General features: G+C 36.5%; 1 protein-coding gene across 1 annotated transcript in view; it reads right to left on the minus strand.

Annotated features, from left to right (window-relative positions):
- The window catches only part of SEMA3A (semaphorin 3A), a gene marked incomplete at its 3' end in the record, with an annotated part of 169820 nt that overhangs the window by 27325 nt on the left and 121105 nt on the right, over nt 1–21390 (minus strand). Inside the window, exons 7-10 of the mRNA XM_084293574.1 lie at nt 8056–8198; nt 6702–6816; nt 6534–6603; nt 5277–5421 (exon numbers count right to left, since the gene is read on the minus strand). Of these exons, the coding sequence (XP_084149700.1) occupies nt 5277–5421; nt 6534–6603; nt 6702–6816; nt 8056–8198 (473 nt within the window). The remainder of the gene's footprint in view (nt 1–5276; nt 5422–6533; nt 6604–6701; nt 6817–8055; nt 8199–21390) is intronic.

Below are 21390 nucleotides of genomic sequence, written 5' to 3' on the forward strand. Positions count from 1 at the left end.
CTACCGCTAGCTAGGCTGCAATGGTCTCCACCAGGCACAGTGCTCTCTCTAGGAAGTCTGTACACACCCAGACTGACTGCCCACCCAAAAATGCAGCAATTCAGGTCTCTGGATGCAGGGAGTGTCTGAGCCTTTTGCTGCCATCTTCGGGAGGCAGAGAGACTGTGTGTGTGAGGTGCAAGCAGGTGGATGACCTGGTCCGCCTGGTGGCAGAACTCAGGGAAGAGGTTGAGAGGTTGAGGGATATCAGGGAGTATGAGCAGCAGACAGACTTGTGAAGCAACTCCCTGCAGGGCCTGAAGGAGAGGTACCGGGGTGAGACACCCCAATTGGGGGTGGACTCCCTCCCCTGTCGCTGTTGGGGATCTAGGAGTTGAGGAGGAATACACACAGGTCCCTGCTCGACATCTCAGGTGATGCACCCCCCTGCCAGCCCCACCTTCCCAGGCGCCCTTACACAACAGATTTGAGGCTCCGGAGTTTGAGAGACCGGTAGGAGTGGATGAGGTAGAAAGTCTACCCAGGAGGATGCCTAGGGCGAGGAAGTCAACTCAGGACTGCCTCCACCAAGAAAGAAAGAAGGGTGATTGTTGTAGGCGACTTCCATTCTTAGGGGAACAGAGGGCCCTATTTGTCGGCATGACCCTACCCATAGGGAAGTCTGCTGCCTCCCTGAGGCCAAGGTGAGGGACATTGCCAGAAAGCTTCCCAACCTGGTTCTCCCCTCTGACTGTTATCCTCTTTTGATAGTTCAGGCTGGCAGTGATGACATTGAAGAGAGAAGCCTGAAGACTATCAAATGGGACTTTAGGGGACTAGGACGGTTAGTGGATGGAGCGGCAGTACAGGTAGTATTTTCATCTATCCCTACGGTGGCAGGGAGGGGTACAGAGAGGACATGGAAATCCCACCTGATAAACACATGGCTCAGAGGCTGGTGCCAGCACAGATTTTATTTTATTTTTTTTTGATAATGAGGCGCTTTACTCGGCACCCAGCCTGATGGCCGCAGATGGGTCTCTAAGGGGAAAACAGATCCTAGCCCAGGAGCTGGCAAGGCTCATTGAGAGGGCTTTAAACTATGTAAGAAGGGGGACGGGGCTGAAACAAGGCTTGTTAGAACTGTGCCAGGAATAACAATGGCAAGGCTGGAAGAGAAGGCAATGGCCCAACTGAAGTGCATCTACACTAATGCATGCAGCATGGGTAACAAGCAGGAGGATCTGGAAGCCATCTTGCAGCAGGCAGGCTATGACTTGGTTGCCATCACGGAAACATGGTGGGACTGCTCTCATGACTGGAGTGCTGCAATCTCTGGCTATTGACTCTTCAGAAGGGACAGGCAGCACAGAAGGGGTGGTGATGTGGCTCTCTATATTAGAGAATGTTTTGATGTTGTGGAACTTGAGGCTGGGAATGATAAGGTTGAGTCCCTATGGGTTAGGATCTGTGGGAAGGCCAACAAGGCAAGCATCTGTTATAGACCACCGAACCAGGATGAGGAGACAGATGAGGAGTTCTACAGGCAGCTGACAGAAGTTGCAAAATCGTCAGTGGTTGTTCTCATGGGGGACTTCAACTTTCCAGACATATCCTGGAAGCACAACACAGCCCTGAGAAAGCAGTCTAGGAGGTTTCTGGAGAGCGTGGAAGCTTCCTGACGCAGCTGGTTAGTGAGCCTACCAGGGGAGGTGCCCTGTTAGACCTTCTCTTCACAAACAGAGAAGGACTGGTGGGAGATGTGGTGGTTGGAAACTGTCTTGGGCAGAGTGAGCATGAAATGGTAGAGTTCCCTATTCTTAGCAAAGCCAGGAAGGGGACCAGTAAAACCGCTGTATTGGACTTTCGGAGGGCTGACTTTGAGCTGTTCAGGACACTGGTTCGCAGAATCCCTTAGGAGGCAGTTCTGAAGGGCAGCGGAGTCCAGGAAGGCTGGGCACTCTTCAAGAAGGAAATCTTAATGGTGCAGGAGCGGTCTGTCCCCATGTGCCCAAAGACAAGCCGGTGTGGAAGAAGACCGGCCTGGCTGAACAGAGAATTATGTCTTTAGTTTAGGAGAAAATAGAGGGTTTATAATATTTGGAAAAGAGGGTGGGCCACTCAGGAGGACTATAAGGATGTTGCGAGACTGTGCAGGGACAAAATTAGGAAGGCCAAAGCTCATCTGAAGCTCAATCTGGCTACTGCCATTAAAGACAAAAAAAATATTTTTACAAATACATCAACACAAAGTGGAGGATTAAGGAGAATCTCCGTCCTTTAATGGATGCAGGGGGAAAACTTAGTTACAAAAGATAAGGAAAAGGCTGAGGTGCTTAATGCCTTCTTTGCCTCATCTATGGATTTGATAAATGGACCACAAGAAATGGCTGCATGGTCTCACTCAAAGAGCTGTGGTCAATGGCTCAGTGTCCAAGTGGAGATCAGTAACAAGTGGTGTTCTTCAGAGGCAGTATTGGGACCGGCACTGTCAGGTGGCATGGACAGTGGGATCGAGTGCACCCTCAGGAAGTTTGCCAATCAAGCTGTGTGGTGGGATTGCCACGCAGGAGGGAAAGGATGCCATCCGTGAGAGACCTGTACAGGCTTGAGACATGGGCCTATATGAAATTCATGAATTGCAACAAGGCCAAATGCAAGGACGTATATCTGGGACAACACAATCCTAAACACAAATAAAGGCTGGGAAGAGAAAGGATTAGGAAGAAGAGAAGGACAAGGAAGGCCCTGAGGAGAAGGACCTAGGGGTGTTGGTTGATGAGAAGCTCGACATGAGCTGGTAATATGTGCTTGCAGCCCAGAAAGCCAACTGTATCCTGATTCCACTTGTATCAAAGAAATAATTTTCACATTCCAAAAGTTATACATGAATAAAAAATATCCTCATAAAGGTTGCAGAGATGATCTTGATCTTGAAGTCAACTGAACTCTTCTGTTTAGTATCTTCATCCAGTTGTTGATTTTCAATATGCTATGCTAAGAATTTTGATAAGTCAATAAAAGTTGACTAGGCTATACCTTAACTGGACTACCAGGGAATCCAACAGACTAAAACAAAAACTACATTTTGGTAGGAAAAAAAAGGCCTTTGGACACAGCTGAAAGTAGAGTCTTGGCAGCATAAAGGAGACTAAATCAAGACTAAGGCTTTGTATCTGAATTCATATAAAATCAGTATGAATTCATGATTCAAATTTGGTATATATAAAAATCCTCCCTTCTCTTCCAAATAATGCTAAAAGGTTAAGTAAATAAATAAAATTCTGTAGAGTTTAAAGGAAAAATCCTGGCAACTTATTTGTTAAATATAAAGCTGATGTAGAATTGTTTACACAGTTTTCCAGCTTTTCAAAAGAACCTTTAATTTTCTTTTTCTTTACTCCGACTGGGCAAGTCACCAGATGCTTGGGAAGTTCATTGGCACCTCACCTATGAAATTCCTCAGATAATTCAGCACTGTTCAGTGAGAGCTGGAACTGAATCACTGTAAGTTCAGTGTGTTTTGTTTTTGTTTTTGTTTTTCTCCTTCTCTTTCCCTTTAGGGAAAAGGCAGCTACAAGTCTGACATCTAAAGGAACTTCAAAAAAATTATTCTTCTCTATTCTCAACACATCATTGAAAGTAAATTCAATTTTATCACTTTAGAAAAATAAAATCTCCGTTGTGGTCAGAGATGTCTCTCATTTTTAAATTCACTTTTATCATACTAATACAAGAGAATGAGTTTTGTGAATACAAGAATAAAAATTTTTTCAAAGTGGTAGACACAAGGATTAGAGTCATTGGCAGTGGAGAAACTGATGGTCTCAGCCACTCTTATTAACTTAATTTTCACTGGCATAGCTTCTTGCACTACATGACGCAACTGAAGGGTTATGTAGAATTTGGGAACACATTCATCCTTATATAAGAAAGTAATTTACAAGGAAATCCCGATGTCTTTGCATGCTCTTGGTGAATCTTAGTATATATATATTACAGTGAAATTGTAAGTGTACAATGCATTCTGAAAAGGCAGTCAGAAAAAATATATATCACTTAGCTATATTTACCTACTTTGATAAAAAAAAAAAAAAGCAAAAAATCATGATGACATATCAGCTTTAATCACTGTAATTAAAAAAAAAAAAAAAAGTTTAGCATCAAGAAAGAAATAAAACCTCCCTTGTTCTGTCTTTTAACTCTGGAAAGAATTAGGAATTCCTTTAGCAGAGGAAGTAGAAGCTGGGCAATATGGCTTATGGCTGTCAGGGTACCACTGTTTTCTTTTACATAGGAGGTCACTTTTGTTAGGCTAAGCATATAGACTGTCTACCTGCTGGAAATCAGTTAAAAAAATCAGATTTGAAATAACATTTTTAAAACATCAAAAAAAAAATCAGATGGTTTAAAAAAGAGAAAGGATCAAAACTATTCCTGGTTTGTTTCCTGCCTTGTATTTAAGAACGCTTTTAAGAAATATTACAAACAGATACATTATTTATGTTTCTATTTATGTTTGCATGTGTATGGATGCTTTATATTCAGTAATGATATTCCAGAATATAAATGGATCAAGCTGATTTACACCAGCTAAGGAGCTATCCTGATGTATACAATAAATGCTTTTCTCATAAATTCCCTATCTTCTTAGACTAGTGGCAACTTTGAGGCAGTTAAATACTTCTAGAATGTGATGATATCAGTTTGCAGTTGTAGATATGTGTGTCTCATATACACCAATATTTTAAACTAGAAACGGAAACAGGTAGAGGCACAGATTAAAAAGAAATGACAGAAGAAATCAGTTATTGTTACTCTAACATCCATTGCAGAAATATGTCTTACTGTACTAGACTGAATGTTGCAAACAATTCAGTGTTTCTTAACAGTCAGGCAGATGCTCTGTCTTCTGTTCATTCTCACCAAGAATGGTTCTGCCAGTATTTGGAACAAATGCAAATTCCAAGGAGACAATAATGCAGAGTAATTTATTACACATTTGACTTTCAGCAAATTCCTGCAGCCATAGCATTGCATCCTGCAGCAAAGCATTGTTATGTTGACAAGAATGCCAAAATGAAAGTCCAAATTAAATTAGATCACAGATATACTGACTTCATATTTTACAAGAAAATCAGTAAATTTTGGACCTGGAGAAACTTTCCCTTCTGACACTCAGTCTGGGTCATCTTTTTCAGTTTTTGTTTTGGATCTCAGCTCAAGGACCATATAATGTGCGAAAATATTTTCCATGGTTTTCTTTTTTAGATTACTAGATTTCTTAGGGTACTTACAGTTCCTGGCCGTGGGTATGGCACTCGCCCTTGGTAGGGAACCCACTGATAGTTTGGGCCATCTCGGTGTGCATAGGGACCAAGAAATACCCTCCTCACATCTGTCATGCTGTACATACATACTGCTGACCCCTTGAAGATATTACTGAAAATAAGGGGAGAAGAAGTCAAATCAGGTTCTTTAAATTATCAGTCGGTTTAATCAGGTGGGTGAGCTATGGGAATAACAGCTTGTTGCTTTCTAATTTATTACATGTGTTGATTATCAAAACTCTGACATGCTCTCGGAACAATCCTAACTCACCTCTTGTGAAAGTTCAGCATAACTGATATGATCTCTCAGACATTGTGCTAAGCAAACGGCTACTATTCCACTATTAAAAACATATTGTCCTCACAAGTCCAAAGCACTGGTCTGAGTAAACTTCACCAGGGCTTGTTGAAGATTGTTGAGTTCTTTCCTACTCTTTACATTTTTCTATTTTAATTTACTTTTTAGCAGTCTCTTTTGTAATTTTGTTGACCTACAGACAACAGTTTGGGTAGTACACATGCAAACTTCCGTGTTGCTTCTTACCTTGAAATTTCTTAACAGGAGACAACAGCAAGCACTTATAATTCTTCCTTTTCTATGCCTGGTTATCACTAGCAACATTTTGTCTGTCTACAGACGGAATCTTTCATCCTTTATAGATAAATGTGGCAATGCTCTGTGTACCTAGTATTGCAAACCTTCCTCAGGCCAAAGCTACAAGTATAATTTTGTTTCTGATGAAAACACCATAAAACCAAAACATTCAAGTCACAGTTACATGTGATTCAATAACAGAACTTTTGAAAGATTTTTAAAACTTTCAGATTTCAGCAACCTTTTTAAGTAATACTTCTTTGAGTAGCAAAGTTCTAATATTGTGGATTTTCTGTTACCCTTCCCAAAAACAAACAATACTGGTGCTTATGTTACTTTTCCAGGTCTGTGTAGAAAGGACTACAAATTCTTATCTCCACTATTAAAATGCAATTCAACAGCAAGAACAACATGAGAAACCAATAGTCTTTGTGATTACTTGCTTCAGAGTGATGATATACATTGCCCGAAAGAAAAGAAACCTAATTAATTACTTCTTTCTGCTGCTGACTTCTCAGTTCAAAGGTTAAGAAAATTTTGTGTTTCTTAAAAACATTTTTAACTAAGAGACCTCTTTAAAACAAGCAACCACCCAAGCTTCCATGTAAGTAAAATGATACATTCTGTACCTGGAAGTTGTAAACACTCCATAGACTATTGGATTTTTAGGGTCTTTTGAGTTCATTAGGAACACATCCTCTGTAACAATAACAAGAGACAGAAGAAGAAAATAAGTAACATTCTGTATGGATAATACCAGAAAATGCTGTTATATTCAAAGCCACTCTGTCACTTACGTAGTTCATCAAAGTGTGTGTCGATGCCATTGGGTCCTGGCACAGAACAAATCAGACGTGCTTTGAGGAAAGTCGTCCATTTGTTAACAAGACTCCTGTGTCCACCAAAGTCATTCTAATAATAGAAGTATTTTGCATTAATACCTAGTAACAGTCTTTGAAGGATCAACAGAGTGCAGAGAAAATATGTTAAATAATCACAGGGTGTTACTTATAGAAAACAGAAAAAATAATTCAACTTCTACATATAAAAACATAATTATGATGCCAGACATCAATTCTGAATTAATTTTATTTTACACAGGATCACCACATAGTTCACAGTATCACTTTATAGTTCACAACATTTAGAGAATAATAATAACAATAAACTCCCTATATATATTATATATATAAAGCTGAAAAAAAGACAGACAAGCAGAATATTTTACCCCAGAGCTCCCAGGCTGACATGGCTTGCTAAGGCCTACAGGGTTCATTATTTTTAGCTGTGTAGCAACAAAGTGGATATACTAATTGCATGTGAACAAAGTAGGTGGAAATGCCAACACAGTTGCATTGATGCATAATGTCTGAGTAGAGTTACACCAAGGAACTCATACTTACAAAGTAACTGGTTTTCAAGCAGCCATTTCTGGATTTGAGGGATAAACTAAAATTATCAAAGAATCACAGAATTGTCTAGGTTGGAAGAGACCTCAAGATCATTGAGTCCAACCTCTGACCTAACACTAACAAGTCCTCCACTAAACCATATCACTATTACGTGTATGGATTAACATAGAATTTTAATGTAAACATCCTACATGCCAAAGTTACAACATTTATGAATATAATTTAATTTGTAGGGTTTTTTTAAGTCTGTCAGAAAATATTTGGACATTTAACAGTGTGGGTGGATGATTCAATCTGCAATCATTAACAGTCTTCTGGATAGTTGCCCATTTCTACAGCTAAATTAAACAGTTATTTTGTTGAATCTTCCTTTGCCTCTGTTTTAAGGATTTTCACTAATGTGGAAATGGAAAAGTATTAACATTCTTTAAAAATAAATTTTTCAAATGTTTTTGGCCTACCTGGAAGTATCACATTTCCTGTAAAAGGTTTCTTCTGCAGAAACATTCTAAGCATCAGAAGATGCCTAAGATTTTTTAAACATAAAGTCATAGTTAAGCTTCCCCAAATGGAAAGGAAATAAATATTATATCTTTGCCTGTATCCAATAACTATCACTCTGCTTCACTACAATGCCAGGGCTAACACTGAATAGTTTACAGGCATGAAAATGCAGTTTCCAAAATTGCCGGTGTCCTGCTAGTACATTCAATCTCACACAAAGAAGACATCATTTTACCTTACAGATCTGCCCTATTCTGGCATGAGTGGCTTTTCCAGTGTGCTCTCCATCAATTGCATTTTCACGGAAGAAGAAATAGATTTTGTCATCTTCTGGATTATCACTTTCTGGTATCAGGTGAGCACTAATGAATCTAGGATCTGAGAAGACAATATCATTGTATATGTTACTATACCATGAATAAAATCACTTACCTTCCTTACGTCAAATAAATGTGACTTTGCTTCCCCAGAATCAATCTCTGCATCAAGTAAGAAGTATATCCAAATTAGGTATGTCATTACCTATAATGTGACATTTATATTCTTTCTATCTCTAATACATATAAACGTTTACTGTAGATATTTAATGGACTGACCTTAACCTTATCACTGGAGCAACTAAATATTCATGGAATCTCATACATGAATGGAAATGGCTTCCTAATTCAATGTAGATATTATTGACATTTTTGTTTTTTTGTTTGGATGCTTTGACTTTTGATCAATAATATTTCTGTAAGTCTTTCATAAAATAAGATAAATAATGAGACAATCATAATAAAGAAGAATATATAAAGAAAGCATTTTATAACAAGAAAAGTATTAGTGTCCTATTGTAAAAAAAAAAAAAAAAAAAAAAAAGTATCTACTAATCTACTCGAGTTCTTAAAATATTGTATTGTTATTTTTTAAAGATTTTTTTTTTTTAGAAAACTTTTTTTTTTCTTGACAATTAGATTGATGGTGTTATTTGCTGACGAAGAATGAAAATGTTTAAGGTGCAAACACACTTATTAGCTATTAAAAAAAAAAACACATGGCAGTAAGAAGTTTTGGGATAAAAGTTTGTAAAATCATAAATGTAAATTTATGTCAGTGGTGAATCTGTCTCATCACTATTTTACAGAGATACTTCAGCTGGTATCTTTCACTATATTTGGAAAAAGAAGGCATATCCAACAGATTTACCAATCTGTTTTATAGCCATTTTACATCCTGCTGGGATAATTAACTGTGAACTATATTTAACTGCTCAAAGAGTCCTGTTCCTATGTGAAATTATAAGCTATTTCAGTGTCATGTATTAACATCTTTTCAGTGTATGTTTATTGCCATATAGTCATGGAAATAATGAATTGTAATTTGTTTTGCCAGTTTGCACTAGCTGTCCTGTGAAACCCATTGCCTTATTAAGAACAACAGTGTTTGTAAGCAACCTTTTTGATATATTTATATATATGCATGTATATGCTTAAATGTGTCTATTACATGAACACACACTGCATTGTATTTTTATGCTTATGTTTTTATATATTATATAGAAATGGCCATACTGACTTACACCAAGGTTTACTTAGATCAATATACAGACTCCAGCATCAACCAAAAGAAATTATCTGGGACAAATTAAGAATATGATAGGTCCAAATAATACTTTCAAAGGCCAAATAATACTTCCACTGAATAATTTCCCTGCCTCCAGCTATTTTCAGCATATCTGATTCCCTGCTTGGCTGCTTGTCTAATGTGTTTATTAACTCTTAAAAATTTTCCATCCAGGTATCTCTTCAGAATTAATTCACAGTGTCCTTTTTCAATTTGTCACTAAGTATATAATCTAATAAACTAAAAGCTAATTCTGATTTTGTGGTTTGAAGATGATTCTTACTTACTTCATTTTCCTACATTTGAAATTCCTGCAGTTGTGGGTGAATTGTGCTCTTATAGAGATGCTCTTATACAATGTTCTTTGTTGAATTACCGGTTCTTTTCTATTAAATCCTAACATTTAATGCAGACTTGACTGTTTCTAAGCAGAAAGCTAAAATTTAGTAGAACTTTATGTGCCATAACCCCAGAATCTCACTCTTGATTGGTAATGCTCAGTCCACAGTCCATCATTTTATATGTGAAGATAGGCCTATTTTCCTCGTGTCTTTCCCCATGTTGTTTCACTATATCATTCATCAGGAATAATTTAATTTGTCATTTGATTGCTTAGCTACCCAGTTGCATAAGATCCTTTTGTAATTCATCACAGTATTTCTTTGTCTCACTGTGTTGAATAATGTAGTATTGTATGAAAACTTTCTCATCTAGCTGCTCAACCCATTTTTCTTTTTTTTTTTTTTTTTTAGGAACATGTTGAACAACAAAGACCACAGAAAAGATCTCAGTGGAACTGTGTCTATTACCTATTCTCTATTAAAATAAATCTTTTTAGACAAACAAAAACATTAGAAATCTTTAAAGAGCTTAAGCTCTCCATCTCTAAAACAGGAACTCAAGCTAGCCTTAAAGTTACATTGACACGAGGCCCTAGATAAATAACATCTAGATCATATTATCACAAAGTTAATGTATGTTATTTTTATATGATCTATCACCAAATGGCAACCTGAGGAAGGATTCATCAGAGAAAACAGACACCCAGACACTGGTCTGGGCTACTTGATCTGAAGAACTGGTCTGAACACATAAGGTTGTTTATACAATCTTAAGGTCTTAATGAAAGGGGTAAAAAAAACATTCAACCAAAATCTAAATACATTCCCAAATGGCTGAATGATTTGTCTTCAGTACAATGGGTTTTGTAAATCACAAGATATCAAATTCTAACATAAATCACTATATTGTCAGACATCAAAATTCTAACTTTACACTGGCTTGTGATGAGCCCATGGGGAGACCCATTCAAGTCAGTAATATTGCTGATATAGTAAAGGTTATATAAACTTGCCCCAGGTTAGCATATTATTATTCTTTTCTTTCTGTCCCTTAATTTTGCAAGTGAACCTAGAACAGTACAAAAGCCTAGTATTTGAGCAGAACTGATAAAAGAATTACACAAAATAGTTGGAGATTAAAAATATGTATTTCAGATAACTAGCAGAGTGGTAGCAGATGAGAGGGGCCTGAATAAGTCGAATATAACTAAGGCCATAGCTAGAGCACGTGAATATGCTTTTTACATATTTCTTAGCAGTGCTCATCTGGGAAGAATTCAGAATTACAATTAGTGATTAGTAATCCTAATTACATCCCCCAAAATAGAATGCTCATACAGCCTTGTATTAGAACATATCTGTTGTACATCATGGAACAGCTTCTGCTGATTAACACTTGTGTTTCTTACTGAGCAAACCTCAGTTTATTTTGCCACCTGGTTAAATCAATATGTTTTAGTCAATAAAAGAGTGGTCCTTCATGTTATACATCCCTCGTTGCTGTTACTTTTTTCCCCCTCTTCCATCCATATAACATTTTGTGTGTCTATGTAATGAAACAAATGAAGGAAAAAAAAAAAAAAAAGGCTATACGTGTTCTGTTGCATATAGACACAATTAATTTCTGTTCAGAAAGAATATAATGATCATACAAGCAATTTTATATTATGGTTGTGTGCGCATGTTCAGAGAGAAGAAGAGAAATGTGTTTGATAATTCAGTAGGCTATACAGCCTATAAAGTGTGGGATGGTATAAACTAGTCATCTGTAGTGTGTTCTTTATTGTTTCATTAACTGAGGTGCTATTTGATCTGAAGTTTGATGCACGCTGGCATAATGCTCTGGATTTTCAGACTGTGCTTACAACTAACTGTTTAGGGCCACGATGAATCAATCAGCCAGATGGCCAGCAGTCATGCAACATAGCACTCTCCATGGACTGTGTAGCATGTTTGTATTGCTCTATGAGGAAGGGAAGGGAGATATTGTCCACAGATGAGGGTCTTGTCCTTGACTCTCCTAATTGCTCACCCATGCAGCAGAAGAAAGAATGTTATCCATGAATGTGTATGTTCAAGTATTGAGACTGCTTGGCCTTACCCTGCAAAATTAAACAGGTTCAGTATCGAGGCTCCCCATGGGAAGTTTAAAATAATTCAGTCAGGGTTGACCTATTTCACATATTTAACACAGCCACATAAGAAGTGCTGGAATGAACTTCAAGCAAGTTTTATTGAACGGAAAGTGAAACTTTGATCCAAAACCACTGGTGACAATTGTAAATGCTGGTGCACTGCAGGTGTTGTGGATAGATAAGATGACTTCAAATTTCTGTATGTGAATTATAGGGTATTCTGAGACCCTAGAACTGTCTTCAATCAGTGAAGCACTCAGAAAAGCCACTGCAATAATTCAACACGTTCTAGCTTAAAATGATTCTTCTATTGGCTAGACATCCAGAAAGCATGTTTTCTGAAACTGGATTTAAGAAATAATTTGACAGCAAATAATTTGCAATGATTCATTGCTTTAAAACAACACATAACCATACAATGTGGAAGAGTCCTTTAAAAAATAGCATACATCAAACAAACATGTTTGAAACATGTTTAAGCATGATCAAAGGAGAAACAAAGCCACAGAATAAACATGAGCAAAACAAAATTATAGCTAAAAACACTTCTCTGATCTTGCAGCCAATGTGAACAAGCTAAAAATAAAAACTTAGATTTTGATTTAAAGCAATCAGCATCAAGAAGCAAATTATTAAAGCACACACCTTTTTCAGTCTCCTTTTTCCAATTGTCCTGACTGCGAGGCTATTTCTCAGCTCCTACATGACACCTTTCTAGCGCCACTTTTTCTGTGTCCTTTTGCAATTACCACTTTTGCAGACATTTCATTGGCAGCAGCCCATTAAACTGTCCTTTGTGAGAAATCTGGCTCTTTATGAAAACGACACCTTGGTCCAGCTGCCTCTATGATTTATATGCCATTGTTTGCTTAGTTAAGTAATGGAAACATGTTTTGCTTGTCTCAGCACTTTGACTTCAGAAAAAGCCAAGAAAAATCGATGTGCATTTATTCTTTTACAAACGTTACTCTTTAGTGGCAAGAACCATGCATGCACAAACACAGTCAAAAATAGCAAGAAACAATAAAAAACAGAAATTGGATTTCTAACAGAATTCTATTATTTAAATTAAGATATATAAACTTGAAGCACAAAAATTACTTTTAGCTGTCAAAATTGAACTAGCTGATGGAACAGAAGCTAGGGTCATCTCTTGATCATTCGACAGGAGCAAAAGGGCAATCCTCTCAGGAAATGTTTTGTAAAGAGTTTGAACTGGATGCCCCTATTATTATATAGTAGTAGTCAAAATGACTAATTTACTAGTTCACAGCAAGAAACAAGGGAAATTTTATGCACAGTAAAACTAAAATTGCTATAATGTAATGAAAATTACTGGAGGGTGACTAAGGTCCTGAGGAGAAGAACAGAACTAGGGAATTTGAAATTAAAAATTTAGCAAAAACAGACATAGACAGCTATGCGGTACTTCATAAATATGTACAGTGACTCTCCTCTGAGACCCAGGAAAGTCAGAGAAGCAAGTACTGTCCTCAGAAAATCTGATCTTGAAATCACAGCAAGCTCCACTACTCACAGAGAGGAGGACTTATAGCGTTGGTCATAAATATGCTTAGCAGAGCCATTTGGTAAGGTCACCAGAGGACAAAGCTTTTAATATATGTTGATGAGAAAACTAAATTGTTTTGCAGTTTTAGTCACTCAACTGTAGTTTACAAAACACCAAAGCTTTTAATAGTCTTATTCTAAAGTCTTCTCATTTTAATTCTTCCACTTTCATGTATCTTTTGCAAGAAATGACTTGGGCAAACACAACAGAGGTCTCATAGAGTCACTGTTTAGAATGAAGCTCTTCAACAACACTACTGGCATCAGATTGGCACGCAGACCAACCATGGCTGAGATCTTAGCAGCTATCACAATGTAAGAAGGACTGTGGTGATTCATTGATGTTGCAATGGAAATTCTCAACAGAAAGAGTTTTAAAGTTTGCCTATATTTACAAAGTGATACTTTTGTCTTTCAGTCAAGCCAGATTGATTCTGAGCAACCATGATTTTCTTATACTGTTAGCTATGATAGCTTCTGACGTCGTCCTTCTTAGAAATCATATCCTTCTTCTTTATATATATATATATATGTATATATAGAGAGAGACTAGTGGAACTAATTTTGCTGACATAGATTATCAAATGGGCTAATAAATGAAAAGTTTTGCTAAGGTTTCTTGCAATTTTAATTGCCTTAATAGTCTTTATTATTATTATTATTATTGTTATTATTGTTATTATTGATTCATAACCCTTTGCAGAATTGAAAGAGAAATCTCCTTTTCACAGTTTGACTCTTCTGTTTCAGTGGAAATCCGTGTGAATTTTATTCTGACAGAAAAAGATTACGTATTGTTACGGATAAAAGGTATTAAAGGTATTAAATAAAAGGTATTAAAATAATATTAACATATAATTCTTCCATTTCAATGCATGAACTCTTCAGAATAGCAAATAAAAAGATACACGACGCTTTTATTCATGTAAATCCCTCCACATCTTGGCGATACAGTTTTCTACACGGCACCGGGAATCTAGTCCTTGAGGCTTCTCTGTGCTTTGGCTGCGAGTGTCACAGCCGCTATGGTGTCAAGTGACTTCAAGGAGAGCATAACTTTAATTTACGGTATTTAGCACCTCTAAGTTGTGTAAACGAGCCCCTGAGTACCAGCCAAGGCTTTTATCTCCAGGCACTGCCACTACCCTGATACCCCTTCTGCTACAGAGACATAATTCAGTATGGATATTTCTTGTGAGGAACACTAGTTTACACCAGGAAGGAGAAAGAAGAAAATGTTGATCTCTGATGCAATTATCAGTTTCTGAAATCTTTATTCTAAAAAGACAACAACATTTTTTTTTTTTTCCCTGGAATGGCTAATTATACGGTGAAGAAAAGGGAATGCAAAAGTTCAGTAAAATTATAGCTTAATTCTCAACATAAATTAGATTTCTCACAAAACAATGTTTATGATCTACCCACCGTGCTTAATTTAAGAGGTGATTATTATCTCTTTACAGAACAGCAACCAAAATTAACACCTCTTTCCCATTGCTGACTATGTTTTGAGGTGTTGTATATCTATCAACACGGTTAATTTTAAACTGACATAGCTGTCCCTTAAAGAAAATAATTGGGCAACTGAGAAAACGACTGTCCTTCACAGATCAGAAAGGAAGGCCAGCAGCATTTTATCTCCATGTAGATAAAATTTTTATCTTGCTTTTATCTTTTAAACTTTTATCTTGCTTTTCTGTATTTCCTAACCTCTCTGCAGAAAGAGCTGCTGAGAGTTCCAGCTAAGAGCCTGTTTCTTTCCTGTCGATCGTTTATCTGAAGTTTCTTGACGTTGATGCTTGGAAATTAAAACAGTGGAAAGCTTGTGCCTTAACTGTGTTACCTCCATCTTCAGAGCTCTGGCTTAGTGACAAAAACTAAAGACTGCAGTCTTTGTGTTAAAAAGTGCTATATTACAGGAGAAAATGGAGCATGGAAACAATGAAGGCAGAAGGTGCCTCTGATTCCCACACAGTTTTGGCAATCAGAGCCATGTTATGGGCCTGTCTCTTGTAAACTCTGAGGAGGACCTCTGCAGATGGAGCACAAGTCCTTGGAGATTCCCAAGCAGTTTATCTTAAATGACCCAAAATTCAAATCTGCTCCTCTCCACTCATGTGATTTTCCCAGGTCTTCCTGTATACTGGGAGATACGTGATTAAGTCTTGATGAAATTAAGTCTTGATCTCATAGCTTGGAAATTAGAGGTTACAAGAAAGTGTCCCAAAGGCAGAAAGAACGTGCTTCAGCAGCACCTTCAGCCCAGCTGCTGGCACAGCATACTGCAGGAGACAAGTCCCTGGTGTGATGTGAGGAATGGCTGGGGATTAACAAGGTGAACATATTTCACTGATGGGAAAATGGGACAGCCATCAGCAGCACAATTGGCAAAAGCTTGAACTCCCAACCTGAACAACACTTGCTTGACAAGTATGTCTTCAGCCTCCATATGTCTCCTGAGATTTAAACTCTTAAAATATCTCTGTCAGTTCCATGAAGTGCTCAACCTTGTCTCCATCAGGACCATTCATCCACACATGTATTACTTTTTTTTTTTATTATTATTATTATTTTTTTCCTGCCCCCATTGTGAATAAATATGGCCTTTGTGTCAGACATAATCTATTTTCAAAGTAGGACAAAACCAACCAAATTTTGTACTGCCAGGTTCAATTTGAAGTGTGTGGAAGGGGTCATGTAGCTGTAAAAGCAATCTCCTCCCAGACATCATGTCAAAAACTGTACAGGACTTTGCCATCAACTCCTTTTTCAGTGAGGGATGATCAGTCATCGGGAAATGATCCTCAGCCTCAGCCAGTTCCCAAGCAGAGATCCAGCAGAGCATGGTCATGTAGCCACTTCCTGCCTTATCCAATCTCCTGCAATTTGATTTCTTTGTTAAATCCTTTAGATTAGGCCACAAAACTAAGGTCATTTTGTCAAAGTATGAAAAAGGTTTTGTTGTTATAATTAACTTTTACAGCTAGTATATAAAGTAACTTGACACAAAATCCATTAACATAAGATTAATGAAGGATGGCAGCAAAGATTAAAAGAAAGACTGGGTGAATGACTGTTTTTAAGTGATTTGTCAGTGTAGCACAGCAACATAAAATGCTGTAAAGTGTCTGCAAGCGGAAACAAAACCCCTCAGCACAAACTTAGGTATTCAACTTGATAACATCAGTTATGACAACCTCTTTCAGTACTCATGTGAGCAAAATAAGTGATTCCAAATTAATTTAGTGTCAGTCATTTTAAGGAATTAACAACATTAGTACCCAACTGAAATAATTTACTAATTTACTGATGATGTGAAACTTAGTTCTGCTCATGAAAAGAATTAAAAACAGAAGCAAATAAACCAGACAAAAAAATAGAAAATATTTCATAGCACAGGTGTGATGAAAACCTTGGAGTTGTTTGAGATAGCAAAGTTTTACCTCTTGCACAACTCTGTGAGAAATTTGTTCTCTTCAAACTCTATTTGATTGGTATGTACATTTATTTCGTAAAAACAACCCCTGTTTTTTATTGTTATTATTATTCATGTGTGCTACAAATTCTTCCTTCACTACCTTAAAAAAATAAATAAAATGTTGAAGCTGATACAATGTTACACCAAGAAATTTTTTCATCTTAAAAATCACAGTAATTATACCAAATATTTCTGAAATGCAGTCTGAATATATATATATGTTTTAAATCATAATAAATAGATGTGAATTGTAATGTAAGGAATGGTTTCTAGCAGCAGAAGCCTGGGAAACAGCAACAACAACTACAAAAAGTAAAGCTGAAAAATATGTCAAATATGGAGCAGAACTGAATAATAATAATAATGAAAACCCATCTGTACAGTTGGGGAAAAAGCTTATGTTGGGGAAAAAACTTATGACTCACTAATCCATGTAAAATATCTCATATGAATGTTTTGTATCTTTCCCTCCTATGAAGCTTTTTCTGTCTTTCATGGAAGCTCCTTCAGAAAAATGGAAGAAAACAGAATGGAGAGATGGGTGACTGAATAGAGCTGTGCTCTCTGACTGACAGTGTTCACAGTGATATACTATCATAGAGATCAGGAAATATAAAATACAAGGAATAACTGTTGTGTGTGTGTGTGTGTGTGTGTGTGTGTGTGTGTGTGTGTGTGTGTGTGTGTCTGGTTTGGGAATTATCAGATCCAATAGTGACAGTTTTGTTTACTGGGCCTGCCACTGCAATATCACTGAAATCACTGGCCAAAAATCACTGCCAGTTCAATATCAAGGAATCACTTAAAGCATACTGGTAATTCTGAACAAGGCAGGCTATAGACCTCCTATTTTTTTCAGTCATATATGGTATATCTAATTTTTTTCTAAGGTGAAAACATGGCTTTCTTTATGTACATTTACATGTTTGTATTGAATACTATAAGTCATTGGTTTTAAAACTTGCTTGCATAGTTCCATGCTAGTTTTAGAGCTTGTCTATCAAATGTTTCTGTACATTTCTTCTATCTTATTGTACAAGTCACAGAAAGTACATTAGAAATCAAGATTCATGATTTTGACTGAAGGCAGTTCCCTTGGTTTCCTTCATTATGTATTGATAAAATGATATCATTATTTGTTTCTTTGTACTTCTGTACATCTTATGTCAGTGCATAAAATGAATAAAAGAGACATTTACTTGACTTCTGCAAAACTTTGTCTGCTGTTCAAATTCCCATTCTTTAAAAACTTAATATTTTCTATTGTATACACCACAAAACTTAAGATCTTATTCTCATGTCTTTATGCTTCCTTCCTGCTTGCAAGGAACTGACAATTAAAAAAAAAAAAAAAAAAAAAAAAAAAAGTTTAAACTGACAGTTTAAAAAAGAGTTTGAGAAGTCTGAATTGTATCCACAATTCTTCTATGCAAGAGCACTTCCCTCTGCACAAATGTTTTTTGTCCATAGAGGACCTAGTTTAATCCAGAAACATTCAGTGGAACATTTTTACTGTTTATCAGAGAACTTGTATTTTCTCAAATAGCAGTAAAAGAATCAATAAACACCAATTGTCAGATATACATGTATGACAATATTCACAGTTAATGTGTTAGCACTGGAGGTTTGCAAATATTTCATGTGTGGAATGAATGGACGAAATACATAATCCAGTCTTTAAAATAACTTTTCTTCTGTTTTCATTAATACTGACCTGAAAAAGAGCTTGGTCCCTGAAAGGTTGTCCAGTTTCTTCTTATACCAACTCATCTAATAAAATCTTCCTACAAAATGTGATGAACTTATCTGAACAGAAAACTTTGCAAACTTACCAAAAGGAAAATAAATTTATACATTAAATATTATGTTAAGAATAATATTTTCTATAACCTATGAATATGATAAAAATACAGGGCAGCCTATCTCTTTAAAAGGCAAATCAGAAAGGGAATTATTTTTTCCTTCATTTACTTAGTATGCTTGTGGATGCCCTAAAGAGACCAGGAATATCAGATTCTGTTGGATGCCATACAGGAATTGTTGGTCCCCAAAATTTGGAATTTACATTTACTTTAAAAATGGGTAATTTTCTCTGAGAACACTACAGAACATCTCACCTCCTTAACATGTGAAACATTCTGTCTGTAGCCACCAGTGATATGGATCATACAATTGAGAAAAAAAGAGCTCAGAAAGGTATATTAGCTTGCAGTTCAGTTTTGGTGGCTTACTCAGAAAGCTTTAGGATACTGAAATTTCCAGATAATTTTTGAGATTCTTAAAACCATTGTTATCATATTTCAATAGTGTAGCCTTTTATCTGTTCATTACCACATTGTATGAGGTATTCATTGCTTCTAAGTGAATACATTGCTTCTATTGGATACATGTGAATACATGTGAACCTTGATGGTTTTTAAACATTACCATAAAAGTTTTTTTCTTTTCTTCCCTTTTTTACTGTGTAGCATGTAAAACCACCTGTCTTACATGATTATTAGAAAATCAAATCTAACATTTATCCAACAAGGATACTTCAATATAAGGCAATGGAATCCAATGGAAGAGCAAGGGATGTGATACTTTTGACACCACTTTGAAACCTAAAAGCTAGGCATTAACACCTAAAGTAAGTAATTTATTACTCTCTACAGATCGGTAGGAAAAATGCACTTTGGCACTACAGCAAAATGGGGTATGCAGGATGGAGTGCTCTGACAAAAAAAAATAAAAATACTTAAAGGCATCAAATGAGGATCCATTTGTCAAGCTTTTTTTTTTTTTTTTTTTTTTTTTTTTTGGTGATCTGTTCATCATATCTGAGAACTCTGATTCTGTAAGTAAGGTACTTGGGGTTACTTTGTTTATTTTATTTGTTATTTGGTTAAACATGTTACCTTTACAAATGAAAAACAGATATCCATTTGTCTCTCCCTTTTGTCCTTCTCCCTTCATTTTCTCTCTTCCTTACACCATTGTCATAAATAAGGCTCTAAGGGCTAGATTATACTCATAGTGACATCTGTTTTACCCTTTTGTTTTACAGGTATTGCCTGGTGGAACCTGAGGAGGAACCCAGTGAAGTGGCTGGAGGACTATCCAGGACACACCAGGTTTGCAGAAATAAATAAAGAAAAAAATCACTAAAATCTTTTTTATCAATTAAAATGTTGGGGGAGGGGTAAATAAATTAATTAATAAAAAGATTATAACATCTTCTGAGAAAATACATGTTAAATTTAAATATAAACTTTGTAACTAGGTGTTTTTTTTCTTCTATTGAAAGGTTATAGAAATATAAGGATGTCTTACAGGTACAGCACAAACAGGTCTTCAAGATATAAGATTTGATATATCATAGTGTTTCATAAATAATGAAACTATAAAGTCTGCAATGCATTTACAAATGTAAATTTAATTACAACAGATCCTCTAGCTACATTTCTTGATCTTGCATTCTCTGTCTGCCTAATCACAAAGTATTGTTTTAGATCCAGTCCTACTCTAATAGTCAATAGCCATAACTCTGTTAAATACAGAATAAGTAGAAATATATCCTTGAGAATGGACCTTAATATTGTTTTTGCCATTCTTTGCTAGTGTGACTCCTGAATGCATATTCTCATGAATTACCTGAATGTGTTATCATTTTTGTATACATTGATGTTTCCACTTTGTTGTAAAAATAGGCCTTTAATACACGACAGTACTTACCATCTAGTACCAGCCATCAGTTTGATATCAGCCGTGACATTATTTAATTTTCAGAATCACAGAGGTTAAAGCTCACTGAACTATAAACAGTTGGAAACATGGAGTGTAATCCCAAGGCACAGCTCTGCACAAGCTGTAATTTAAATCATATTGCATGCTAAGCTGAAAAGGCAGTGCAGGTCCCAGAGGACATGAATAAATCTGCAGTCACTGATTTGCCACACACATTTGTGTTGGGATTCTGTAACTGTGCAAATGTGATGTCTTCCTTTAGTGCAGAGAACCTGTCATCTACTGAGATTTGTAATTAAATAACCCAAAGAACAAAAGCAATTACTTAGCCTTACAGGCATTCAGACTGGAATTTACACGATTTCATGAACAAAGAGGAGGGGAAGTTGTGGAGACAGAGAGAAAGGGAGGCTTTGAGTCTGCAACATAATTCAGCTGTGTCTAATGTTAGCTGAGGGCTTAATGTATAGACCAGGTATTCAAATACCTGGCTTACTTTGAACTAATAATTCCTTCATCAGAAACTCCACTCTGAAGTGGATGTTTGCCCATCTAAAGAGCCAATTATGTTTCCAGCTGGCTACATGCCACATCAGGTGCTGGCTTTGAGCAATCAGTTGTGTTAATTGCAAGCAACACTGAGTACCTTTTGGGACAAGCAATTCACGGTTCAGGAATGTTAGTGTAAAGGGAGTTAGGTTCAGCCCATTACCAAG

Source organism: Netta rufina, assembly GCF_964035555.1.
Source record: "Netta rufina genome assembly, chromosome: 1".
NCBI lineage: Eukaryota > Metazoa > Chordata > Aves > Anseriformes > Anatidae > Netta > Netta rufina.